This window comes from Zonotrichia albicollis, chromosome 4 (genome assembly GCF_047830755.1).
Source record: "Zonotrichia albicollis isolate bZonAlb1 chromosome 4, bZonAlb1.hap1, whole genome shotgun sequence".
Lineage (NCBI taxonomy): Eukaryota > Metazoa > Chordata > Aves > Passeriformes > Passerellidae > Zonotrichia > Zonotrichia albicollis.
Genome location: NC_133822.1, coordinates 1,348,932 through 1,375,008, shown reverse-complemented (window position 1 = coordinate 1,375,008; position 26,077 = coordinate 1,348,932). Strand labels below are relative to the sequence as shown.

The 26,077-nt window shown below is 48.3% G+C and overlaps 2 protein-coding genes across 2 annotated transcripts in view; both read left to right on the top strand.

The window, feature by feature from the left end:
- LOC102061418 (ubiquitin-conjugating enzyme E2 H) overlaps positions 1 to 26,077 on the top strand; it is a 37,139-nt gene that overhangs the window by 324 nt on the left and 10,738 nt on the right. The window lies entirely within an intron of this gene.
- Positions 3 to 25,277, top strand: LOC141728994 (uncharacterized). Its single transcript, XM_074540336.1, has 2 exons — positions 3 to 4,449; positions 23,108 to 25,277. The coding sequence occupies exon 2, from the start codon at positions 23,238 to 23,240 to the stop codon at positions 24,243 to 24,245; it is 1,008 nt and encodes a 335-aa protein (XP_074396437.1). The 5' UTR covers positions 3 to 4,449; positions 23,108 to 23,237; the 3' UTR covers positions 24,246 to 25,277.

Genomic DNA, 26,077 nt, shown 5'->3' with positions numbered 1-26,077 from the left:
CCTTGCCGTGCCCCCTCCCCGGGCCCACGGGGGACCAGGATTGCCCTCCCCCCCCCCCAGGGCCGGGCCTGCAGAGGGTGGGAGGGCGGGGGGCGCCGGGGACCCCGCTGGGGTCGCCCCCAAACCCCTCCATTCGCAGCCCCGCGGCCGCTCCCGGAGCTGGGGTCGGATCTGCCCTCTCCCCCTCGCCAGGGGAGGCCTGACCCCCCCCTTGTGCCGTATTTTGGGGGGTTTATCCCCTCTGTGGTGTGAGAGGCGGCGCTGGGGGTGTCTCTGCGGACCCCTCTCGGTGGTGCCCCCCCAATCTGGGTGCCCCGAACCCCCCTCGCCTGCCCTGGGGAGGGCCAGGAGGGGGAGAGCAGTTCCAGCAGCCACAGCCCAAAGAAAGGCTTTTGTGGGGGGTTATTATTATTATTATTTATTCCTCCATCTCACCCCGCAGTTCATGAAGCTTCTGGTGCCGGCTTAGGGATTTGATTTTTTGGGGAGGACGGGGGGGGTCCCTCGGGGTCTGGCTCAGCAGACCCAGGGGTGGGTGAAGGGCATCAGGGCCCGAGCCCGTCTCCCAAGAGGTTTATGTAACCCTCCAGGTTTGGTTAGGCTTTATTACTTTTTATTTTTCCCCTTCTTCCTACATAGATCTGTTTATATTTTTCCTCCTTGTTTTTATTCCTGGCCTTTTACGGGGCGGTGAATCCCTTTTTTCTCTCTGTCTGGAGAGTGGGTGGCGTTGAAAAATACCATTGGGAATTCGGTTCTGGGATTGTTTTATTAATAGTTTTTGTTTACAAGGTGGCGGTGCGAGCCGGGAAAGGGTAGCAATGACAAGAGTGGATGAAATGTTTCTCGGATTTGTCTCCTGAACGTGCCCGACCTCTCTCAGCAGGACTCGGGGCTGCTGGCTCTGCCCTGCTGCTCTCGAGGGGTCGAGAAACGGGTCTGATTTAGTTCCCAGAGAGAGATAAACAAACTTAGCTGGATTTGGTGGTGTTTTTTTGGAAAGGGAGGGGGGAGGGAGGAGCAGCAGCGCTCCTGTTTGTGGCTTATCGAAGGAAACTTGTCTGACGTTCTCGCAGCGCCTTGCTCCCCACAAAGCCGCTCTCGGTGTATTTTTCGCCCTGTTTTGAAGCAAATAGGAAATGAGTCCTGATGGTGCTCGAATCGGAGCTATTTTTATCCGGGGGTTTAAAGTTACACACATGTCAGACTCCGCCAATTGCGATCGATGCTGGATCGCACCGGGAGGAGGGTCGGCAGTTCCAGCTGTTGGGCCAGGGGGGGAAAACCTTTCTAAACCTTTCTTGGGGATACCCTGGAGAGAGGGGCCGAGGCCCGACCTGCTCGGCTGCTGCTCTGCTTCCCTTTCCCCTCCCCCTCTCTTTCTTTTCTTTCTTTTTTTTTTTCTTTCCCTTTTTGTTCGGTTCCTTGCCGGCTTCTCCAGCGATCGCAGCATTTTGGAGGACAAAGAGCAGGTTTTCCCTGCGGAGTGCCTTTGCTGTGTGTTTCTAGGAGCTGGGTAGGTAGAAAGCCCCGAATATCCGGGATCCCTCTCGGGGCTGGGCACTTTGTGCCCCGCTCTTTGTGCCCCCTGACAAAAGGAACCCCGATGGCTTTCCCAAAAGCAAAGCTCGTGTTGTCGGCCCTGCTTTCCTTGTTTTGCGAGGGGTGAGGGTTAGAGCAGTCGGTCTCCTGCGGACAACAAACTTAGGAAGTTGGATGTGTCAGATGACTCCTCAGCACTCCTCCCTCCCTCGCTCCCTCCCTCCCCGGCCTTTTTTGTTTGTCTGCCTGGCTCGCCTCGCTCGGGGTGAGCAGCTCGCTAGGCCCCGGCAGTTCCCTGGGGAATCTCCCCCTCTGGAATCAGGCTGTGCTCTGAGGCACGGAGGGGCTCGCTGCTGGCCAGGGGAGGACTGAAGGAATGTGCTTGAGGGCATCTCCTCCTGGGGCTTTCAGGGTTTTGTTGCTGTGGAGGGGTTTTTTTTTTTAGCCCCCCCTTTTTCTGCCATTTTCATTACAGTTTCCCTTTTCATCCAACGGAGAATATTAGTATGGATTTATGGCTACCTTTGCCAGTAGGGAGGGGACACGGGCAGGGTGAACAACACCCCTGCCTTCTCCTGCCCTGACAGGTTTAGGAGCCGAGCGAGGCCTTTTTATGGCTCCTATTTTCAATCCTGCCACGTCCGTGTCCTTTTGTGGCTGCCTCTTTGTGCGGAGGGAAGGGGAGAGGTGCCTGCTCGCTCTCGGCGGGGCTCAGGGAGGGCAGAGCTCTGCGGGAATGTGCGCAGCCGATGTTTAACCATCCAACTGCCCGGCACTCATTGTCTCCCTCCAGGCCGGGTTTGTGCTGCTCAGGCTGGGAAAAGAGAGCCACAAAATCCTTCCTCTCCCTTTTGGGGGGCTCCAAAAGGGGTGACTGTGACCTTTCAGAGCAGGAAGGCTCCATGCTCCCCAAAACCTCCGAGCCTGCTCACCCGCGGCCTGGACGTGTGTGGGGTTCTGCCTGTGGCTCCAGACCAGGCCGCTCTGTGTATGTCCCACCCTGGGACAGCCTCACCCGCGGCCTGGACGTGTGTGGGGTTCTGCCTGTGGGTGCAGACCAGGCCGCTCTGTGTATGTCCCACCCTGGCACAGCCTCACCCGCGGCCTGGACGTGTGTGGGGTTCTGCCTGTGGGTGCAGACCAGGCCGCTCTGTGTATGTCCCACCCTAGGACAGCCTCACCCGCGGCCTGGACGTGTGTGGGGTTCTGCCTGTGGGTCCAAGCCAGGCCGCTCTGTGTATGTCCCACCCTAGGACAGCCTCACCCGCGGCCTGGACGTGTGTGGGGTTCTGCCTGTGGGTCCAAGCCAGGCCACTCTGTGTATGTCCCACCCTGGGACAGCCTCATCCACGGCCTGGACGTGTGGGGGGTTCTGCCTGTGGGTCCAAGCCAGGCCACTCTGTGTATGTCCCACCCTGGGACAGCCTCACCCGCGGCCTGGACGTGTGGGGGGTTCTGCCTGTGGGTCCAAGCCAGGCCACTCTGTGTATGTCCCACCCTGGGACAGCCTCATCCACGGCCTGGACGTGTGGGGGGTTCTGCCTGTGGCTGCAGGCCAGGCCGCTCTGTGTATGTCCCACCCTGGGACAGCCTCACCCGCGGCCTGGACGTGTGTGGGGTTCTGCCTGTGGCTGCAGGCCAGGCCGCTCTGTGTATGTCCCACCCTGGGACAGCCTCACCCGCGGCCTGGATGTGTGTGGGGGTTCTGCCTGTGGGCCCAAGCCAGGCCGCTCTGTGTATGTCCCACCCTGGCACAGCCTCACCCGCGGCCTGGACGTGTGTGGGGGTTCTGCCTGTGGCTCCAAGCCAGGCCGCTCTGTGTATGTCCCACCCTGGCACAGCCTCACCCGCGGCCTGGACGCGTGTGGGGTTCTGCCTGTGGGTCCAAGCCAGGCCGCTCTGTGTATGTCCCACCCTGGCACAGCCTCACCCGCGGCCTGGACGTCTGTGGGGTTCTGCCTGTGGGTGCAGGCCAGGCCACTCTGTGTATGTCCCACCCTGGGACAGCCTCACCCGCGGCCTGGACGTGTGTGGGGGTTCTGCCTGTGGCTGCAGGCCAGGCCGCTCTGTGTATGTCCCACCCTGGCACAGCACAACGGGGGCTCCCCTTTGTGGTTCCCCCCGGTTGTGGGGCAGTGCCAGCCCCGGAGCGGTGTTTGCAGGGAAAAGGCCTCGAGCTCCGCAACTCCGCCGATTGGCTGCTCTGTTACTACCCGGAAACCGGGCCCGGGGCGGGGCGAGGCCGCGGCTGCTCGGGGGTGCCCCTGCCCGGTTGTTTGCACCCTTGAGGGGCCCACCCCGCACACCCCCATCCCCGCCAAGCCCCGGGCTCTTTCCCCTTCCAGCCCCGGGGCTCATTGTCCCACAGCTTCCCCTTGGCCGCCAGTTTATTTCGTGCTGATTTATTTTCCTCCTTTTGTGGAGAAACGCTGCTGGGCTGCCTTGTAGTCCCCGAGCTCTATTTTTAAGCGTCAGAGCTGGGAGAGGGAAGTGTCACCGTGTTTTGTGCCTGAAAGGAATTATAAATAGTGGCCAGCTTTGTGTGAGCCTGCCCGGTTTGCAGGGCCGGCCTTTGGGAGCGGAACTCGCAGAGCGTTGCACTCCCTGCTAATTTTAGGCTCGTCCTGAGTCAAGGAGAATAAAGGTCCAAAGCTCCTTAGTTTACCTGCAGAGCGTTTTGTAATCTCCAAACTGCCCCGGCCGTGTTTGCTGCGTGGAGGCAAAGGGTAGGACAGAGTTTACATTTGGGATAAATTCCCTTTTCTGCTGGTTATGGGTTTACACGGCGTTTCTCGTCGAGCTTGAACACCTTCCAAGAGCGGCGTTGAGCAATCGCGGCCTCACGTGGCTTTGTTCTCTTTGGCCTGTCCCCAGGGAAGAGCGTGTGCACTGGAATGTCTTGTTTTGGTAGGGTTTGGTGGGGCTTTGTTTGGGGTTTTTTTTTGTTTTGTTTTGTTTTAAAGCACGGATATTTCTGGAAACTTTGAATGTAAATTTGCCAATGTCACGCTACAGCTTCTTTCTGCTCCGCTTCTGGGGCTTTGCTTTAATGAGGTCTCCAGGGATGAGGGGAATGGTGTGGTGATGCTTCAGAATGCACAAAGACGTGGCAGCAGCCCCTTCCCAGAAGTGGGAGCCCCCCCTTTTCCCAGAAATGCTGTCACAGGTGCTGCTTTATAAATCAAATCAGGTAAAGGTGGCTTGGGAGGCGCTGCCTGGCTTTAGGAGAGCTCGAAATCCATAAATCCCTGCCCAAACCAAACCACCTGGAGGAAAAGAAATAATCTTTGTTGCCTAAATGACAACTTCAAGGGTATCATCTTGCTGCTTTTAGAGCAGAATTCAGAGTTTTGGCTGGTGGCTGGATGGGTTTTTTTTCCCAAAAAATTGGCTGGAGCTGGAAGTTCCCTCTCCCTTTGTTGTTTTGTAGTTGGAATGGGGAGGATTTGGGAGCTGGGGCTCCTGGAGCAGGCCTGAAAGCCAAGTGCACCTGTTTAACCATGGAGTTCAAACTGGGAAATGTGGATTTGCTTAGTCCCTGCTTAAAATCATAAAAAATAGGGGTAATTTTAATTACTTCCCCAGCTCATTCCCTAGACTCACAGCAGAGTTGTGATGCAGGCAGGCAGGATGATGCTTCCCTCATTCCCAATTCTGAGGTGGCATTAGGGCACTAAATGCTGATTAAACAAATTCTAGAGGCCTTTTCTTTCAAAACCCCAAAATGAAATTGGGATTTCAGGCAAACAAACGTTCCCTGTGCAATGATCTCCTTGCTGTCCCCTCGGTGTGTGAGCTTCTGCTCATCGTTGTGCCCTGGCATTAAATGATGATTGGTTTGGTTTTTTGTTTTTTTTTTAATGTTTTGGGGTTTTAAAATTAATTTCTCCTTCAAACTCACCCTTAATTCCTATTCCTGGAGGAGCAGGTAGTTTGGGAGCTGAGGGAGAAAATCCTTGGATTTCAGAGGCACCTTCCCTTCCCAACAGCCCATTCCTGTGTTCTGCCCCTATGGAAAAAGGAGAGAAAACCAACAGGGGAAAAGTCTGGCAAGAGCTGAAATTTAGGGGGAAAAAAGAAGAAAACCAACAGGGAAAAGTCTGGCAAGAGCTGAAATTTAGGGAGAAAAAAGAAGAAAATAAAGAGGGGAAAAGTCTGTCAAGGCTTTCAGTCTGGGAGTGCAACCTAGAATAAATAATAAATAAATGTTTCCTAGAATAAAGAAACAAAGAGGGAAAAAGTCTGTCAAGGCTTGAAATTTAGGGGAAAACAAAGAGGGGGGAAAAGTCTGTCAGGACTTGAAATTTAGGGGAAAAAATAAAAGAAAATAAAGAGGGGGAAAGTCTGTCAAGGCTTGAAATTTAGGGGAAAACAAAGAGGGGGAGAAGTCTATCAAGACTTGAAATTTAAGGGAAAAAATAAAAGAAAATAAAGAGGGGGAAAGTCTGTCAAGGCTTTCAATCCGGAGTGAAACCTAGAATAAATAATAAATAAATGTTTCCTAGAATAAAGAAACAAAGAGGGGAAAAGTCTGTCAAGGCTTGAAATTTAAGAATAAAACCCAAGGAAACAAAGAGAGGAAAAGTCTATCAAGACTTGAAATTTAGGAATAAAACCCAAGGAAACAAAGGGGGGAAAAGTCTATCAAGACTTGAAATTTAGGGGAAAAATAAAAGAAAATAAAGAGGGGGAAAGTCTGTCAAGGCTTTCAATCCGGGAGTGAAACCTAGAATAAATAATAAATAAATGTTTCCTAGAATAAAGAAACAAAGAGGGGAAAAGTCTGTCAAGAGTTGAAATTTAGGGGAAAACAAAGAGGGGGGAAAAGTCTGTCAGAACTTGAAATTTAGGAATAAAACCCAAGGAAACAAAAGGGGGAAAAGTCTATAGAAACTTGGAGTTTAGGAATAAAACCTGAGGAAACAGAGAGGGGGGAAAGTCCATCATTGAAATTTAGGGGAAAAATAACAAGAAAACAAAGAGGGGAAAAATCTGGCAAGGCTTGAAATTTAGGAATAAAACCCAAGGAAACAAAGAAAGGAAAAATCTATCAAGAGTTGAAATTTAGGAGAAACCAAAGAGGGGAAAACTCTATCAAGAGTTGAAACTTAGGGGCAAAAAAAGAAGAAAACAAAGAAAGGAAAAGTCTATCGAGACTTGAAATTTAGGGGGTGGAAAGAAGAAAACAAAGAGGGGAAAAGTCTGTCTTTCTCCTTTCTCCCCCCTAAATTTCAAGTCTGGCCAGACTTTTCCCCTCTTTGTTTCCTTATTATAGGAAACATTTATTTATTATTTACTGTAGGTTTCACTCCCAGATTGAAAGCCTTGACAGACTTTTCCCACTCTTTATTTTCTTCTATTTTTTCCCCTAAATTTCAAGTCTTGATAGACTTTTCCCCCATTTGTTTCCTTGAGTTTTATTCTTAAACTGCAAGTCCTGATAGACTTTCACCCTCTTTATTTTCTTCTTTTTTCCCCCCAAATTTCAAGTCTTGTCAGACTTTTCCCCTCTTTGTTTTCTGTATTCTAGGAAACATTTATTTATTATTTATTCTAGGTTTCACTCCCATATTGAAAGCCTTGACAGACTTTCCCCTTCTTTATTTTCTTTTTTTTTCCCCTAAATTTCAAGTCTGGATAGACTTTTCTTCTCTATGTTTCCTTGGGTTTTATTCCTAAATTGCAAGTTCTGATAGACTTTCCCCCTCTTTTTCTTCTTTTTTTTCCCCCTAAATTTCAAGTCTTGATAGACTTTTCTTCTCTTTGTTTCCTTGGGTTTTATTCCTAAACTGCAAGTCCTGATAGACTTTCACCTCTTTATTTTCTTCTTTTTTCCCCCCTAAATTTCAAATCCTGACAGACTTTTCCCCCCTCTTTGTTTTCCCCTAAATTTCAAGTCTTGTCAGACTTTTCCCCTCTTTGTTTCTTTATTGTAGGAAACATTTATTTATTATTTATTCTAGGTTTCATTCCCAGATTGAAAGCCTTGACAGACTTTTCCCCTGTTGGTTTTCTTCTTTTTTCCCCCTAAATTTCAAGTCTTGATAAACTTTTCCCCCCTTTGTTTCCTTGGGTTTTATTCCTAAATTTCAAGCCTTGTCAGACTTTTCCCCTCTTTGTTTCCTTCCAGGAACTGAAAGGCCAGTTCCTTCCATCTTGGCCCCTGAACCCCCATACCAGAAACCCCAAAATTTCCTTTTTCACCCCATGATAAATTCATTATCCTTCTACTTAATTAGAAACAACCACATGAGCCCAATCACAGTTATAAAATTCAAATTGTCCTATTTTTTATCTTCCTTTTTATGTATAGAGAAGAAAGAAGTCAAAAAGTACAGTCATTTACTAGCATTGTCTTATTAAAAATGCTGGGATAGGTCCAGAATTTCTCCCATTATCAAGATAGAAGAAAAATTAGGGATGTGATAGGAAATACAGAATGGAGGACACAGATAAAATACCAAGTTTTCTCCATGTGTCATTGGCCTGTGGAATTATTAAACCATACAATTCATTGGTTCTAAGAGTTCAACACAAGCGAAAAGGGATTTTTCACATTTAATTATCATGGACAATTATGACTAAAGAAATTAAAAATGTAGGAAAGGACATGGAGTCCTAATTGAAAAATGCCTCTTCCCTGTAGTTACAGTACTGATTGTATATACTGTGAGAAGTATCTTTGTGTAGAATATCAGTAAGATATTGATATTTTTCCATGCTGATTTAGAATCAAGTCCCCAGCATTTGAGATCTTTGAACCTTTGCAAGACAGATCCTGACTGTGCAAGGCTTTGTGCAAAAAGACTGCTGGTGTCTGTTGTCACAGACATCTTTTGTGAAACGTCCTTTCTTGGGATTTTTCTCCTTTCTGAGAAGCTGTGGCTTTACAAATGTAAACCATGGTTATCTGCTGCTGTGGAATGCAATAGGTGCAATCCCACAGCAGCAGATAATCAATGTTTGCATTTTGTTCTCAGCTTCTCAGGAGAAAATATCCTTAATAAAGGATTTTCCATAAAATATGTCTGGGACACTCATCCCCTCCTCATCCTCACTCCCCATCTTTTCACATCTCAGCTTCCCTGAAGATCAGCCTGAGGTTCAGGGTGGATTTAATCTCTTGGAAAACAGCGATTTGCTGCTTCTTGTGTACCCTGTAATGGTAGGGTTGGTCCTGGATCCAGGGCTTGGCCGCTGCTTTATTTTGCAGTTTCCAAGAGCCAGCCTGTAATCTTAAATCGCTTCACTGATTCCCTGGTGCAGATTGCTGCAGCCTTCCAGGAGAGCCCAAATCACTCCCAAATCATTCCCAAATCACTCCCAAATCACTCCCAAATCATTCCCAAATCACTCCCAGATCACTCCCAAATCACTCCCAGATCACTCCCAGATCACTCCCAAATCATTCCCAAATCATTCCCAGATCACTCCCAGATCACTCCCAGATCACTCCCAAATCACTCCCAAATCATTCCCAGATCACTCCCAAATCATTCCCAAATCATTCCCAGATCACTCCCAAATCATTCCCAGATCACTCCCAAATCACTCCCAAATCATTCCCAGATCACTCCCAAATCATTCCCAAATCATTCCCAAATCACTCCCAAATCACTCCCAAATCACTCCCAAATCACTCCCAAATCATTCCTCATTCCCAAATCACTCCCAAATCACTCCCAAATCACTCCCAAATCACTCCCAAATCATTCCCAAATCACTCCCAAATCACTCCCAAATCACTCCCAAATCATTCCCAGATCACTCCGAAATCACTCCCAAATCATTCCCAGATCACTCCCAAATCATTCCCAAATCACTCCCAAATCACTCCCAGATCATTCCCAGATCACTCCCAAATCACTCCCAAATCATTCCCAAATCATTCCCAAATCATTCCCAAATCACTCCCAAATCACTCCCAAATCACTCCCAAATCATTCCCAAATCACTCTCAAATCACTCCCAGATCACTCCCAAATCACTCCCAAATCATTCCCAAATCACTTGGCAGGAGGTTTGCACATCACAGGAGGAGTGGATCCTTTGTGGATCCTTTGTGGATCCTTTGTGGATCCTTTGTGGATCCTTTGTGGATCCTTTGTGGATCATTCGTGGATCATTCGTGGATCATTTGTTGTTCATTTGTGGTTCATTTGTGGTTCATTTGTGGATCAGTCATTTGTGGATCATTTGTGGATCATTTGTGGATCGTTTATGGATCATTTGTGGATCCTTTGTGGATCATTTGTGGATCATTTGTGAATCATTCGTGGATCATTTATGGATAATTTGTGGATCATTTGTGGATCATTCGTGGAATATTGTGAATCATTCGTGGATCCTTTGTGGATCATTTGTGGATCCTTGTGGATCATTTGTGGATCATTGTGGATCATTTGTGGATCAATCATTCGTGGATCCTTGGTGGATCCTTGGTGGATCCTTGGTGGATCCTTTGTGGATCCTTTGTGGATCCTTTGTGGATCCTTTGTGGATAATTCGTGGATCCTTTGTGAATCATTTGTGAATCATTTATGGATCATTTGTGGATCATTTGTGGATAATTCGTGGATCCTTTGTGGATCATTTGTGGATCATTTGTGGATCATTTGTGGATAATTTGTGGATCCTTTGTGAATCATTTATGGATCATTTGTGGATCATTTGTGGATCATTTGTGGATCATTTGTGGATCCTTTGTGGATCCTTTGTGGATCCTTTGTGGATCCTTTGTGGATCATTCGTGGATCATTTGTGGATCATTGTGGATCATTTGTGGATCATTTGTGAATCATTCGTGGATCATTTGTGGATCATTGTGAATCCTTTGTGGATCCTTTGTGGATCCTTTGTGGATCCTTTGTGGATCATTTGTGAATCCTTTGTGGATCCTTTGTGGATCCTTTGTGGATCCTTTGTGGATCCTTTGTGGATCCTTTGTGGATCCTTTGTGGATCCTTTGTGGATCCTTTGTGGATCCTTTGTGAATCCTTTGTGGATCCTTGGTGGATCCTTGGTGGATCCTTGGTGGATCCTTGGTGGATCATTTGTGGATCAATCCTTTGTGGATCCTTTGTGGATCATTTGGGGATCCTTTGTGGATCATCTGTGGATCCTTTGTGGATCCTTTGTGGATCCTTTGTGAATCCTTTGTGGATCCTTGGTGGATCCTTGGTGGATCCTTGGTGGATCATTTGTGGATCATTTGTGGATCCTTTGTGGATCCTTTGTGGATCCTTTGTGGATCATTTGTGGATCCTTTGTGGATCCTTTGTGGATCCTTTGTGGATCCTTTGTGGATCCTTTGTGGATCGTCTGTGGATCGTCTGTGGATCGTCTGTGGATCCTTTGTGGATCCTTTGTGGATCCTTTGTGGATCCTTTGTGGATCCTTGGTGGATCCTTTGTGGATCCTTTGTGGATCCTTGGTGGATCCTTGGTGGATCCTTGGTGGATCCTTGGTGGATCCTTGGTGGATCCTTGGTGGATCATTGGTGGATCATTGGTGAATCATTTGTGCATCATTTGTGCATCATTTGTGAATCATTGGTGGATCATTGGTGGATCATTGGTGGATCATTGGTGGATCCTTTGTGGATCCTTTGTGGATCATTTGTGGATCCTCTGCAAACTGAGCTGGTGGTCTGACCTTGAATCCCTTTGACTTGGGACTGACAGAGCAGGGCTGGCATCCTGCACCATCCATGATGCACATCCAGAGGTGATGGAGGCTCCCAGATATTCCTGACTCAGCCCCAGCAAGGGCCAGAGCCATTTTTGGGTTGCTTTTGCTCAGGGTCAGATGCTGCTTTCCAGAAATTGCTGCATTTCCCCGTGCTTGCTTTCCTTGGAATCACTACAAGAAAACAGCAGAAAATATTTTTTTTTTTACGAAGGGTTGTACAAATAGAGTGGGTAATTCTGAAAGGTTTTGTAATCTCTGGTTTTAATTGTTTGGGGGTTTTTGGTGTTATTTACTTGAAAATGTTTGGAATTTGGTGATGTTTTCAAAGTCTCCATTGGTGACAATTGCTGCCTTTTAGAGGAGCTTCACCCCAGAGGTTTTGTGTCATTCCCTGTGAGCGGCTGAGGTTCAAAGCTGCCAGTTGATTATTCAAAAATAATAATTCATAAATTTTGCATTATTTACCAAATTCCAGGGGGTTTTAGCTGGCTTTGAGCAGGGGTGGCAGTGAGAGCTGTGCAGGTCCTCTCAGTGTCACAGCCCAGGTTGTGGGCACTGCTGGGGGATTTTGCTAAATCCTGCTTTGGGATGGGCTGTGGGTGCAGGAGCTGGGATTGGGAGAGGAGGAGCCAGGAATGGCATGGGAAGGTGAGCCTGGCTGTGTTAGCACCAGGGACAAATCCTGGCTGGCTGTAAAATATGGGATTTTATATTTTAAATTAGGGTAGGATCAGCTCTTTACACAATTTCCCAAGCATAACCCCTGAAAAAGTAAAAACCAGTGTGTGACACTGAGCCTGAGTGTCCTGGATTAACCTCCACCGTGGCAGATTAATGGATGCAAAGTTGAAAAGATTGATAAATTATTAACTTAACCACGCTGGCAGTTTTATTTTTTTTTATTTTTTTGTGTGAGCTTTGTTTAGTGCTGGTGCTGGCAGGCCCAGGCCTGCTCTGAGGAGACACCCAGGAAAAGCTGCATGAGAACACGTCCCTGCCTTGTCTGAGCAGAGCTTGGGAGTGATTTTGCTCTTAAAGGAGTTTCTAAATCAAAATGTTGTTTAAAACTGGGCTTGAAGCTCTTGGATCAGCAGCATGGCCGTGGTTTAGGAGTTATTGGTTGTGGGGAATGGAGCTGCTCCTTTGAGCCTTGCCCAGTGGAGTGGGAGTGCTGTGGAGCCAGATCTCTCTTTGGTTTGAAAGGGCCAGTTCAGCTTCCAGGTGCGTTTGTCAGGGCAGTTTTTGGCTCTTTAAAACACAAAATTGTGATTCTGTGTGGGCATCAGCAGCAGTGACTCCGGTCAGCAGGTCTGTGCTGAGGGGACCCTGCAGGAGCAGAAGGTGGAATCGTGAGGTGTTTGTGTGGGAAGGAATGAGGTGTTTGTGTGGGAAGGACCTCAAATCATCCAGTTCCCAGGCAAGCCATGGGCAGGGACACCTCCCACCGTGCCAGGGTGTCCCACACCCCATCCAGTGCCATGGGGCACTGCCAGGCCTGGCAGCCCCACACGACCTGGGCAGAGAGAACATGACAGGGAATTGGGGAGAAATGAAACCCAAAAATTGCCTTTGGTTCCTGGCTGCTCCCAAAAGGCAAAACCCTTTTCTAACCCATCCTTTGTTTAAATTCTCCTTTTATTTCCCTGGTTTTCCTCCCTTTTTGGGAGTGTTGGGAGGTTTCTCCCTGCTCCATCAGGAGACCCCACCGCTCCCTCAGCCTCTCCTTCCTCCTGACACTTTGTTTTCCTTGTGCCTGGAAAAACTGCATGAGAACACGTCCCTGCCTTGTCTGAGCAGAGCTTGGAAGTGATTTTGCTCTTAAAGGAGTTTGTAAATCAAAATGTTGTTTAAAACTGGGCTTGAAGCTCTTGGATCAGCAGCATGGCCGTGGTTTAGGAGTTATTGGTTGTGGGGATGGAGCTGCTCCTTTGAGCCTTGCCCAGTGGAGTGGGAGTGCTGTGGAGCCAGATCTCTCTTTGGTTTGAAAGGGCTGGTTCAGCTTCCAGGTGCATTTGTCAGGGCAGTTTTTGGCTTTTTAAAACACAAAATTGGGAATCTGTGTGGGCATCAGCAGCAGTCCATGTCGACTCCGGTCAGCAGGTCTGCGCTGAGGGGACCCTGGAGAGCAGAAGGTGGAATCGTGAGGTGTTTGTGTGGGAAGGAATGGGGTGTTTGTGTGGGAAGGACCCCAAATCATCCAGTTCCCAGGCAAACCATGGGCAGGGACACCTCCCACCATGCCAGGGTGTCCCACACCCCATCCAGTGCCATGGGGCACTGCCAGGCCTGGGAGCCCCACACAGCCCGGGCAGAGAGAGCATGACAGGGAACTGAGGAGAAATGAAACCCAAAAATTGCCTTTGGTTCCTGGCTGCTCCCAAAAGGCAAAACCCTTTTCTAATCCATCCTTTGTTTAAATTCTCCTTTTATTTCCCTGGTTTTCCTTCCTTTTTGGGAGTGTTGGGAGGTTTCTCCCTGCTCCATCAGGAGACCCCACTGCTCCCTCAGCCTCTCCTTCCTCCTGACACTTTGTTTTCCTTGTGCCTGCTGCCATTAAGGGAGAGTCAGTGCCCTTCCCCCTGAGCTGCCCAGAGCCAGCAGGGCTGGCCCTGCTCTCCCAGGCAGCCAGGCAGGTTTTGGAGCTCACAAAGCCACGGCTGCTTCGGTGCTGAGCTCATGGTGTGTGCAGGACGTGCCCGTGCCGGGGCTCAGCAGCGCCGGGAGCCTGCCCAGGGCACCGTGTGCTGAGCTCTGGGAGCTCTGGGAGCCAGCAGGGGCTGGGTTTGGGTTAGGAGACAGTCAGGGATTGATTTTTGCTGGTTTTGGAAGTGGCCTTGCTTGGGAATCCTCAATTCCAAAATCTACAGGGCTGAAATAAAGGAACAATCATTCCAGCAGTTATCTTGGGGATTTCAGATCTCTGCAGGGGCTGTGTTTGGGTAAGGAGACAGTCAGGGATTGATTTTTGCTAGGTTTGGGAATGGCCTTGCTTGGGAATCCTCAATTCCAAAGTCTACAGGGTTGAAATGAAGGGATAATAAGGAAAAATCCTTCCAGGAGTGGAGCAGCTATCCTGAGATTGTCACATCTCTTCAGGGGCTGGGTTGGGGTAAGGAGACATCAGGGACTGATTTTTGCTGGTTTTGGCAATGGCCTTGCTTGGGAATCCTCAATTCCAAAGTCAAGGGGGCTGAAATAAGGGGTCAATCCTTTTGGGAGTGCAGCAGCTCTCTGGGAATGTCAGATCTCTGCAGGGGCTGTGTTTGGATAAAAATCAGGGACTGATTTTCACTAGTTTTGGTTTGACCACAGCATCCAAAAAAACCTCACTTCCTCTCCAACCAGGACAGCCTTGCATGGGAATCCTCAGTTCCAAAGTCTACAGGGCTGAAATGAAGGAATAATAAGGAAGAATCCTTCCAGGAGTTCAGAGATTGTCAGATCTCTTCAGGGGCTGGGTTTGGGTAAGGAGACATCAGGGGCTGATTTTTGCTAATTTAGGGGATGGCCTTGCTTGGGAATCATCAATTCCAAAATTTACAGGGCTGAAATGAAGGTATAATCATTCCAGATCCTGGAATGTCAGATCTCTGCAGGGGCTGTGTTTGGGTAAGGAGACATCAGGGGCTGATTTTCACTAATTTTGGGGATGGCCTTGCTTGGGAATCCTCAATTCCAGAGTCTACAGGGCTGAAATGAAGGAATAATAAGGAAAAATCCTTCCAGGAGTTCAGAGATTGTCAGATCTCTTCAGGGGCTGTGTTTGGGTAAGGAGACAGTCAGGGGCTGATTCTTGCTGGTTTTGGCAATGGCCTTGCTTGGGAATCATCAATTCCAAAGTCTACAGGGCTGAAATGAAGGAATAATAAGGAAAAATCCTCTCAGGAGTGCAGCAGCTATCCTGAGATTGTCAGATCTCTTCAGGGGCTGGGTTTGGGTAAGGAGACAGTCAGGGATTGATTTTCACTAGGTTTGGGGATGGCCTTGCTTGGGAATCCTCAATTCCAGGGTCAGGGGGGCTGAAATGAAGGAATAATCCTTTTGGGAGTGCAGCAGCTCTCTGGGAATGTCAGGTGTTTGCAGGGATTTTGTTTGGATAAGAAGACAGTCAGGGATTGATTTTTGCTAGTTTTGGGAATCCTCAATTCCAAAATCTACAGGGCTGAAGTAAAGGAATAATCCTTCCAGCAGTTATCCTGGGAATGTCAGATCTCTGCAGGGGCTGTGTTTGGGTAAGGAGACATCAGGGACTGATTTTCACTAATTTTGGGGATGGCCTTGCTTGGGAATCCTCAATTCCAAAATCTACAGGGCTGAAATAAAGGAACAATCATTCCAGCAGCTATCTTGGGGATTTCAGATCTCTGCAGGGGCTGTGTTTGGATAAAAATCAGGGACTGATTTTCACTAGTTTTGGTTTGACCACAGCATCCAAAAAAAACCTCACTTCCTCTCAAACCAGGACAGCCTTGCTTGGGAATCATCAATTCCAAAGTCTACAAGCTTGAAATGAAGGAATAATAAGGAATAATCCTTCCAGGAGTGCAGCAGTTATCTGGGAATGTCAGATCTCTTCAGGGGCTGTGTTTGGGTAAGGAGACATCAGGGGCTGATTGTTGCTAATTTTGGGGATGGCCTTGCTTGGGAATCCTCAATTCCAAAGTCTACAGGGCTGAAATAAAGGATCAATCCTTCCATATCCTGGAATGTCACATCTCTGCAGGGGCTGTGTTTGGGTAAGGAGACAGTCAGGGACTGATTTTCACTAATTTTGGGTATGGCCTTGCTTGGGAATCATCAATTCCAAAGTCTACAGGGCTGAAATGAAGGAACAATTATTCCAGCAGTTATCTTGGGGATTTCAGATCTCTGCAGGGGCTGTGTTTGGGTAAGGAGACATCAGGGGCTGATTTTTGCTAGTTTTGGAAGTGGCCTTGCTTGGGAATCATCAATTCCAAAGTCTACAGGGCTGAAATGAAGGAATAATAAGGAAGAATCCTTCCAGGAGTTCAGAGATTGTCAGATCTCTTCAGGGGCTGTGTTTGGGTAAGGAGACATCAGGGGCTGATTTTCACTAATTTTGGGGATGGCCTTGCTTGGGAATCCTCAATTCCAAAATCTACAGGGCTGAAGTAAAGGAATAATCATTCCAGCAGTTATCCTGGGGATTTCAGATCTGTGCAGGGGCTGTGTTTGGATAAAAATCAGGGACTGATTTTCCCTAGTTTTGGTTTGACCACAGCATCCAAAAAAGCCTCACTTCCTCTCAAACCAGGACAGCCTTGCTTGGGAATCCTCAATTCTAGAGTCTGCAGGGTTGAAATGAAGGGATAATAAGGAAAAATCCTTCCAGGAGTGCAGCAGCTATCCTGGGAATGTCAGATCTCTGCAGGGGCTGGGTTTGGGTAAGGAGACAGTCAGGGATTGATTTTTGCTAGTTTTGGGAATCCTCAATTCCAAAATCTACAGGGCTGAAGTAAAGGAACAATCCTTCCATATCCTGGAATGTCAGATCTCTGCAGGGGCTGTGTTTGAGTAAGGAGACATCAGGGATTGATTTTTGCTAGGTTTGGGAATGGCCTTGCTTGGCAATCCTCAATTCCAAAGTGAAGGGGGCTGAAATAAAGAAAGAATCCTTCCAGGAGTGCAGCAGCTATCTGGGAATGTCAGATCTGTGCAGGGGCTGTGTTTGGATAAAAATCAGGGACTGATTTTCACTAGTTTTGGTTTGACCACAGTATCCAAAAAAACTCCCTTCCTCTCAAACCAGGACAGCCTTGCTTGGGAATCCTCAATTCCAGAGTCTACAGGGCTGAAATGAAGGAATAATAAGGAAGAATCCTCTCAGGAGTGCAGCAGCTCTCTGGGAATGTCAGATCTCTGCAGGGGCTGGGTTTGGGTCAGGAGACAGTCAGGGGCTGATTCTTGCTGGTTTTGGCAATGGCCTTGCTTGGGAATCATCAATTCCAAAATCTACAGGGCTGAAGTAAAGGAACAATCCTTCCAGCAGTTATCCTGGGAATGTCAGATCTGTGCAGGGGCTGGGTTTGGGTAAGAAGACATCAGGGGCTGATTTTTACTAATTTTGGGGATGGCCTTGCTTGGGAATCCTCAGTTCCAAAATTTACAGGGCTGAAATAAAGGAAGAATTCTTCCAAGATTGCAGCAGCTATCTTGGGGATTTCAGATCTCTGCAGGGGCTGTGTTTGGATAAAAATCAGGGACTGATTTTCACTAGTTTTGGTTTGACCACAGCATCCAAAAAAACCTCACTTCCTCTCAAACCAGGACAGCCTTGCTTGGGAATCCTCAATTCCAAAGTGAAGGGGGCTGAAATAAAGGATCAATCCTTTTGGGAGTGCAGCAGCTCTCTGGGAATGTCCCATCTCTGAGGTGCCTCAGCGTGCTTACCCTGATTTATTCCTTGCTGCTCCTGAAGCCACCTCCTACTTTTTGTTTATATTTTTTTTTCTTTGGCGGCTGTGTCGGTGTTGAATAGAGGGAAGCAGTGGGAATGAGGGTGCTTTGTTTAACACCTTTGGTAATTTAATCCCCGTGCCTCAGGGGAGGAATCCGTGCCTGGATATTGGGGAAAGCTCAGATCCAGCAGGAGAATGTGCTGGGTTGAAAAGTTGGGATGTCCGAAATCAGATGCTGGTAAATCAGAGGCAGAGTTCCTTGAAAGGGAAGGAATGTGAGGAGGTGTTAACTCACCCTGCTCCCCCTGGAGCTGCTCCACAGCTTTTCCCAGCCCCAGGCTCAAACACATTTTGTCACGCTCACAACTGCTGGGAAAGCTGCAGGTTACTCAGAATTCACTGGTTTTTTTACTCCATGGTTGGTTTGGTGTTGCCATGAAAAGGGAATTTAATTCTCTTTTAAATGCTTGCCCAGTTTGGAGCAAAAATCTTTTAGGTGCTTGTCTGATTTGGTGCAAAAATGGCCCAGAAAATCACCAATTTCTGCAAACTGGGCAGGGGCAAAAGCAGTGGGGAGAAAAGCCCAAACCAGCAGTGACAGGGATGGGAATGCCTCAGACCCCCAGGACTAAAGAAATATTCCCACATAATTTTAGCAAATTCACAGTTCAGCTGTGAGCTCTGCTTGAGTCACTGGTCAATTAAAATCAAGAATAAAATCGAGATTTGAGCCTTGCCAGATGAGACAAAAGATGCCCTAAAATGAGCTGGTGAGCAATAATGTGCCCCCTGTGGGCCCCATTTTGCATTTCAGGGTTTGTCACAACTTTGCTTTTGCTCTGAGACCAGGAAATTGGCTGACCTGTATTTGCACATCTGCACATTTCCCATTTTGGGGCTCCTGAAGTCCCCAGCAGGCAGAAGATTTTTGGGTGCAGGTGTGAAACATTGCCCACATTTCCCATTTTGGGCCTTCTGAAGGACCAAGCAGGCAGCAGATCCTTGGGGTGAGGTGTGAGTTATTGCCCACATTTCCCATTTTGGGTCATCTGGAGGCACCAGATCTTTGGGGTACAGGTGTGAGACATTGCCCACATTTCCCATTTTGGGGCTCCTGAAGGATCCAGGAGGCAGCAGGACTTTGGATGATGTGAAGTATTGCCCACATTTCCTGTTTTGGGGCTCCTGAAGTCCCCAGCAGGCAGAAGATTTTTGGGTGCAGGTGTGAAACATTGCCCAGAATTCCCATTTTGGGGCTCCTGGAGGCAACAGATCTTTGGGGTGCAGGTGTGAGACATTGCCCACAATTCCCATTTTGGGGCTCCTGGAGTCCCCCAGCAGGCAGCAGATTTTTGGGTACAGGTGTGAAACATTGCCCACATTTCCCATTTTGGAGCTTCTGAAATCCCCCAGGAGGCAGCAGGACTTTGCCCCGTGCCCATCCCTGTCTCAGGTGTCACAGAAACCCACATCAGCTGCTTTTTAGGGCATTACCAGACTGGGCTGAATTCAGCCTGTGAGCCACAGGAGGGTTGTTTGGATCCCAAATGGTGTATTTGTGTTTTCTCAGGAGTGATCCAGCCCTAGAATCCCAAATGGTGTATTTGTGTTTTCTCAGGGCTGATCCAGCCCTGGAATCCCAAATGGTGTATTTGTGTTTTCTCAGGGCTGATCCAGCCCTGGAATCCCAAATTGTGAATTTGTGTTTTCTGAGGGCTGATCCAGCCCTGGAATCCCAAATGGTGTATTTGTGTTTTCTCAGGGCTGATCCAGCCCTGGAATCCCAAATGGTGTATTTGTGTTTTCTCAGGAGTGATCCAGCCCTGGAATCCCAAATGGTGTATTTGTGTTTTCTCATGGTGTATTTGTGTTTTCTCAGGAGTGATCCAGCCCTGGAATCCCAAATGGTGTATTTGTGTTTTCTCAGGGCTGATCCAGCCCTGGAATCCCAAATTGTGTATATTTGTGTTTTCTCAGGGCTGATCCAGCCCTGGAATCCCAAATTGTGTATATTTGTGTTTTCTCAGGGCTGATCCAGCCCTGGAATCCCAAATTGTGTATTTGTGTTTTCTCAGGAGTGATCCAGCCCTGGAATCCCACCTAACTTGGCAGAGAGCTCTGAGTGATGAACTCAGATTTATTCAGGAGCTCTTTAAACACAAGTGGGCAGAAATGAGGGTCGCTGGTGCAGCCTGGCTGTGCCCTGGCAGCCCTGGGGTGCTGGATGTGGTTGTGGGGCAGCCTCAGTGCCCCATTGCCCTCATTGCACCGTGAGGATGAGGAGGGTAATTGGGTCAATGGCTGTGACAGAGGCACCTTGGGTTGCTGCAGGCATTTCTGTGCAAACCCTGGCGTGCAGGAAGCTCCTGCCCCTTTTCCTGTGCCACCACTGGGCTGCCCTTTCCTGCTGGGCGGCTTTGGGGTGCTTTGATGTGCCAGCTGACCTGGAAAGAAGGGAAACTTTGTGAACTTCAGCTGTGTGTAACCAGGCTGCTTGCTCCTGAGTCACTCGGGCTTTTTCTGCTTTGGTGTGAGAGAAAAAAAAAAAAAAAAAGGGAAATTGTGGTTGTTGTGACTTGAGCAGGTCTGTGATTCAGGTTTGGAATTGGTGCTGGAACCCAAGGAAGTTGTGTGTAAATCCTGCCTGAGCTGCTCCTCTGAAACACTTTGAGCACAGCCAAGGAGGGGGAAGCAAATCTGATCCCTGTGGAGGTTGTGGCAGGGAGAGAAGGGAGCAAATCCCATCCTGTGGGGCTTGGGAGGGGTCTGTGGAAGGCACAGCACCCCCAGGCCCCCAACAACAGAATAATTCCACGTGGGACCGGCAGGAGCTCTGCAAAACAACCCCGGTGTGGAGATGCACCAAGGAAAATGGAGTTTGGAGGTGCCTGGGGAGCAGGAAGGGAAAAATCCCCCAGGATTATGTTCCTGGCAGGGCAGGGAGAGCTTTTATAAACATTGCCCTGACCAAAGGATCCTCACCAGGGCTCCAGATGAGCCTTTCCAAGGTGTGGCTGCTTCTTAAGGGAGAATTTAGGGTGCAAGCCCCTTCCACAGCTTGATGTTCATCCTGATTTCCTTCTGCTGCACCTGGGAATCAGAAGAGCAGAATTTCATTTATTCTTTAAAAAAAATGTATTTTTAATGGTGTTTTGAATGGAGCAAAACCCCCCAGGTGCCTCAGGAATGATCCCCCAGAAAAATCCACCTGGTGGATTCCTTCAGGTTGGGAAATCTGCGCTGAAGGCAAAGCAAGATTTTCCCTCTGTGTTGCTTTAGAGGAATTGCTCTAATCTCAAACTTCATTTCCACATTCAGTTGGCTTTTATTTCCTTCACCTGTGCTGGAGAAATCCCAGTGGGTTTGGAGATTTGTTTTGAAGCTCTTTTCTTTGAGGATTGGCAGATAAGAACCAGGAAGGCTCAGAACTGCTGGAGCTTCGGGCTGAAGCAGCAAAAATTCTGGAACAAACAACTGGAGAAAGGCCTAAAACTGCAGAGGAGAAGTTGAGATTGAATCTTAGGAAGAAATTCTTCCCTGTGAGGATGCTGGGGCTGCCCCTGGAATTATTTAAGAGCAGGTTGGGCACTGGGGCTGGAGCAGCCTGGGGCAGTGGGAGGTGTCCCTGCCATGGCCCTGGATGGGTTTGAGATCCCTTCCCACCCAAATTTTATGGTTCTATGAGACAGCAGGGGACAAATCACCCCAAAATATCTTTGGGAGACTTTATTGCTGTTGAGGTTGGAGCAGGAAACACCTGGGGGGAGGCAGTTCCTGCTGGGAGTTTGGATTTGAGGCACAAAAGCCAATTATTGAGGAATTAAGGCTGAAGCAGCTTTGTGAGCGCAGAGCTGCCTCATTTCCAGGGGCACTGCCCATTTCTGTGGGCTCTCAGCCTGGTTTGGAGTGCAAGCCCAGCTTGGCCAGGCTGCAATTCCAGCAGCTCTGGAAACCACCAGAGTTTTTAACCAATTTTTAACCAATCAGGGTTAAAAACCTGGTGTGAGTGGGGATCAGAAATGCATCCCTGAGGATCAGAAATGCATCCCTGAGTGTTTCTGGTGGGGTTGGGAGGATCTGTGCAGAACATGGAGAGAGTTCCTTTCCCCTGGCGAGGCTTGGGACAGCAAAACCCCCTGGATTCTGCTCCAGGCAGGCCCTGCTGGGATCCTGAGCAGGATTTTGAGGGCTTTGCTCCCCTTGTGATGTTGCAGAGCTCAGGGCTCACTCTCTTTTGGGAAGCCTCTCCCAAGCCTGGTGTTTGGTTTTTCCTGGAGCATCCCAGCGTGGAGTGTTTGTTAAACCAGTTGTGTTTCCCCCTTCCCTAAGGCAGCGTTGGGCTGGAGCTGGAGCTGAGGATCAGCCTCCTCTTCCTCACTCCCTGTGCCCCATTCAGCACCTTGGCAGGCAGGGGAAGGTCCTGGCAGAGAGGATGTGGGATCTGCCTCCAGAACTGGACCTGCTCCATGCCAAAGCTAAATTTAACCTTCATTTATTTTCAGCTTAAAATATTCCCTTTGACACTTTCCCTTTCCTGCCACGAAACTCTTTTATCTTGTTTAAAATCAAGACCTTGGCATCATTCTAGATTATTTTTTTTTCCCTTGCCAAAGCTCAGCTCTTGGCCTCCTGTGCATCTGCTGTGAGTGCAAACATCTCCTCCCAAGGGTTCTCCAGCAGGTTTGTCCCTTGGGGCTTCATCTCACTGTTACTGAGCTGTTTGAGGCCCTTTCTCAATGACTGGGGAGGTTTCTGCAAGAGAAAAAACATTTCACTAAAATCTACAAAAACCTAACCCAAACTCCCCTGGAAAGAAAAGGCCTCATCTTAAAATAATTCTTTTTTTTTTTCCTGTGAAGACTAGAATTCCAATTGGAAAATTGGAATTTTCCAATTCCAGTTCCCATTTCCAATTCCTCCCTATTGGAATTCCAATTTCCATTTCCATTTCCATTCCCAATTCTGATTTCCATTTCCCAATTCCAATTCTTCCCTATTGGAATTCCAATTCCAATTCCTCCAATTCCTCCCAACTCCTGGAATTCCAATTCCTCCCTTAGGAATTCCAATTCCAACTCCATTTTCATCTCTAATTCCAATTCCATTTCCAATTCCAATTCCATTCCCATTCCCAATTCCTCCCTATTGGAATTCCATTCCCAATTCCAACTCCAACTCCAACTCCAAATCCATTTCCAATTCTAATTCCAATTCCAATTCCAATTCTCAATTCCTAATTCCATTTCCAACTCCTAATTCCATTTCCAACTCCAATTCCAATTCCAAATTGGAGAAATATTGAAATATGTCAAAGCAATCTGCTGCATTCTTGTAAATCACATGATGAGGCCCAGCCCCAAAATAAACTCAGATTTTGGGCTTGGTGTCAGGTCTAGCTCAGGTCTGGGGTCGTGCTCGGTGCTGTGGTTTCACAGCCAGGGTTTCTCTTTCCCAAGAGCTTCCTGAGTCCTCCCAGAGAGGAGATGAACCCCTGCCAGCACACCTGGAGAAGAGCAAAGGTTGTGTTTTCTCCTTGTGATGTTTCCCTGAAAACACCCTGGAAATTTCTGCCTGTTGGAGAAGTTGATGATTTGTACACAAACCACTCGGTTCCACCGGTGTGTCCCATCTCCATGGAAACCTGTTCCTCTGGGTGGGAGCCTGGAGGGATGCAAACATCAGATCTGGAGCTTCAGCTCAGGGACGCGCGTGTGGCCACCAGAACTGCTCTGGTTCCACCCTCAGTTCCACCAGAACTGCTCCAGTTCCACCAGAACTGCTCCAGTTCCACCAGAACTGCTCCAGTTCCATGCTCAGTTCCACCAGAACTGCTCCGGTTCCACCAGAACTGCTCCAGTTCCACCAGAAAGAACTGCTCCAGTTCCATCCTCAGTTCCACGAAAATTACTCCAGTTCCATCCTCAGTTCCACCAGAACTGCTCCAGTTCCACCAAAACTGCTCCGGTTCCACCAGAACTGCTCCGGTTCCACCAGAACTGCTCCGGTTCCACCAGAACTGCTCCGGTTCCATCCTCAGTTCCACCAGAACTGCTCCAGTTCCACCAAAACTGCTCCAGTTCCACCAAAACTGCTCCGGTTCCACCAGAACTGCTCCAGTTCCACTCTCAGTTCCACCAGAATTGCTCCAGTTCCACCAGAACTGCTCCAGTTCCACCAAAACTGCTCCAGTTCCACCAGAACTGCTCCGGTTCCACCAGAACTGCTCCGGTTCCACCAGAACTGCTCCAGTTCCACTCTCAGTTCCACCAGGACTGCTCCAGTTCCACCAGAACTGCTCCGGTTCCACCAGAACTGCTCCAGTTCCATCTTCAGTTCCACCAAAACAATTCCAGTTCCATCCTCAGTTCCACCAGAACTGCTCCAGTTCCATCCTCAGTTCCACCAAAACAATTCCAGTTCCATCCTCAGTTCCACCAGAACTGCTCCAGTTCCATCCTCAGTTCCTCCAGAACTGCTCCAGTTCCACCAGCACTGCTCCAGTTCCATCCTTTATCTGAAACAAGCTTCCATAGCATCACCTCAATATCCCAGTGTTTGCTGGTGTTCAAATTCTCCTCGTCACCCTGGGACTGAGATAATTTATCTTCATCTCCTCAGGCTCACTTCTCATCCCTGTGGCTTTTGAACTCTGAGATCTGACTCGTGTCCAGATTTTTCTATTTTCCCTTGACTTTTCCACTGGGTTTTTTTTGGCACCAGCTCCAGTTGGCATCCTGAGGTGATGAGGAGATAAAAGCAGCAAGGCCAAAAGCCTTGGGAGGGATTTGGGGTGATGGTTTTTGAACATTTCGGGGCGTGGGATGTGTTAGAGGCTGGGTTTGTAGCTGTGAGCTTGGCTCTGTGTCCTGCTGTGGGAACAGGGGCTCCTTCCAGGTGAACCCCTGGAATCAGCAATGTTTCAAGCCTTTATCCATTAATTGCTTGGGGTTTTTGTAGATTTAACTGATGAAAATTGTGCTGGGAGAGAATGGGGGTGCAGAGAGATTGGCCTGGACAGGGTGGACTAAAAAAATGTCCTTTCAAAATGGTCTTGCCAAAAAGTGCTGGATGTGTGGTTGAATTGAATTCCTGGGGGCTTTCTGCAGGCATAGAAATCCCCTGAAAGTGGTGGCTGGCAATTCTGGACACAAATCCCAGCAGAAACCTCTGGAGATCACCTTGATTGTGTGGGAATCTTTCTCCGAGTTCCTGCTGCTCCTTTCCTGGTGTTTGCTGGAGCTGTGCTCACTCTCTGAACACCTGGAGCGTTTCTCATTCCTTGGAATCTCTGCAGGATCCACCAGCAGAACCTGGGTGCAGGAGAGGACATCCCACCAGCACAGCTGGGTTCCTTCAGGATTGTGAGTTCCAGACATGGCTGGGTGTGAGCCTGCTGATGAATTCCTGCCGTGTTTGGGACAGAATTCACTGGGATTGGGCTGTGAGATTTTCACTTTACGGACAAGATTGAGCGTGAGCTGAGAGAGCAGAGCCTGGATTGACTGCCAGACCCGTCAGCAGGAGGGATGGAGGAGCTTTCTGTGGGAGTGTGGTGTGGACACAGCACTGCTGGGACAGTCTGTGGGGTGCTCTGCCTCAGATTGCTGAATTTCCTCAGATTGCTGCATTTTCATCAGATTCCTGCATTTCCTCACATTGCTGCGTTTCCTCAGATTCCAGCATTTCCTCAGATTCCTGCATTTCCTCAGATTCCTGCGTTTCCTCACATTCCTGCATTTCCTCAGATTCCTGCGTTTCCTCAGATTCCAGCATTTCCTCAAGATTCATGCATTTCCTCAGATTGCTGCATTTCCTCAGATTGCTACATTTCCTCAGATTGCTGCATTTCCTCAGATTGCTACATTTCCTCAGATTCCTGCGTTTCCTCAGATTGCTGCATTTCCTCAGATTGCTGCGTTTCCTCAGATTGCTACATTTCCTCAGATTCCTGCGTTTCCTCAGATTCCTGCGTTTCCTCACATTCCTGCATTTCCTCAGATTCCTGCGTTTCCTCACATTCCTGCGTTTCCTCAGATTGCTGCGTTTCCTCACATTCCTGCGTTTCCTCAGATTCCTGCGTTTCCTCAGATTCCAGCATTTCCTCACATTGCTGCGTTTCCTCACATTCCTGCGTTTCCTCAGATTCCTGCATTTCCTCAGATTGCTGCGTTTCCTCACATTCCTGCATTTCCTCAGATACCTGCGTTTCCAAGATTGCTGCATTTCCTCAGATTGCTGCATTTCCTCAGATTGCTGCATTTCCAAGATTGCTGCGTTTCCTCAGATTCCTGCATTTTCATCAGATTCCTGCGTTTCCTCAGATTGCTGCGTTTCCAAGATTGCTGCATTTCCTCAGATTGCTGCATTTCCTCAGATTCCTGCATTTCCTCACATTGCTGCATTTCTTCAGATTGCTGCGTTTCCTA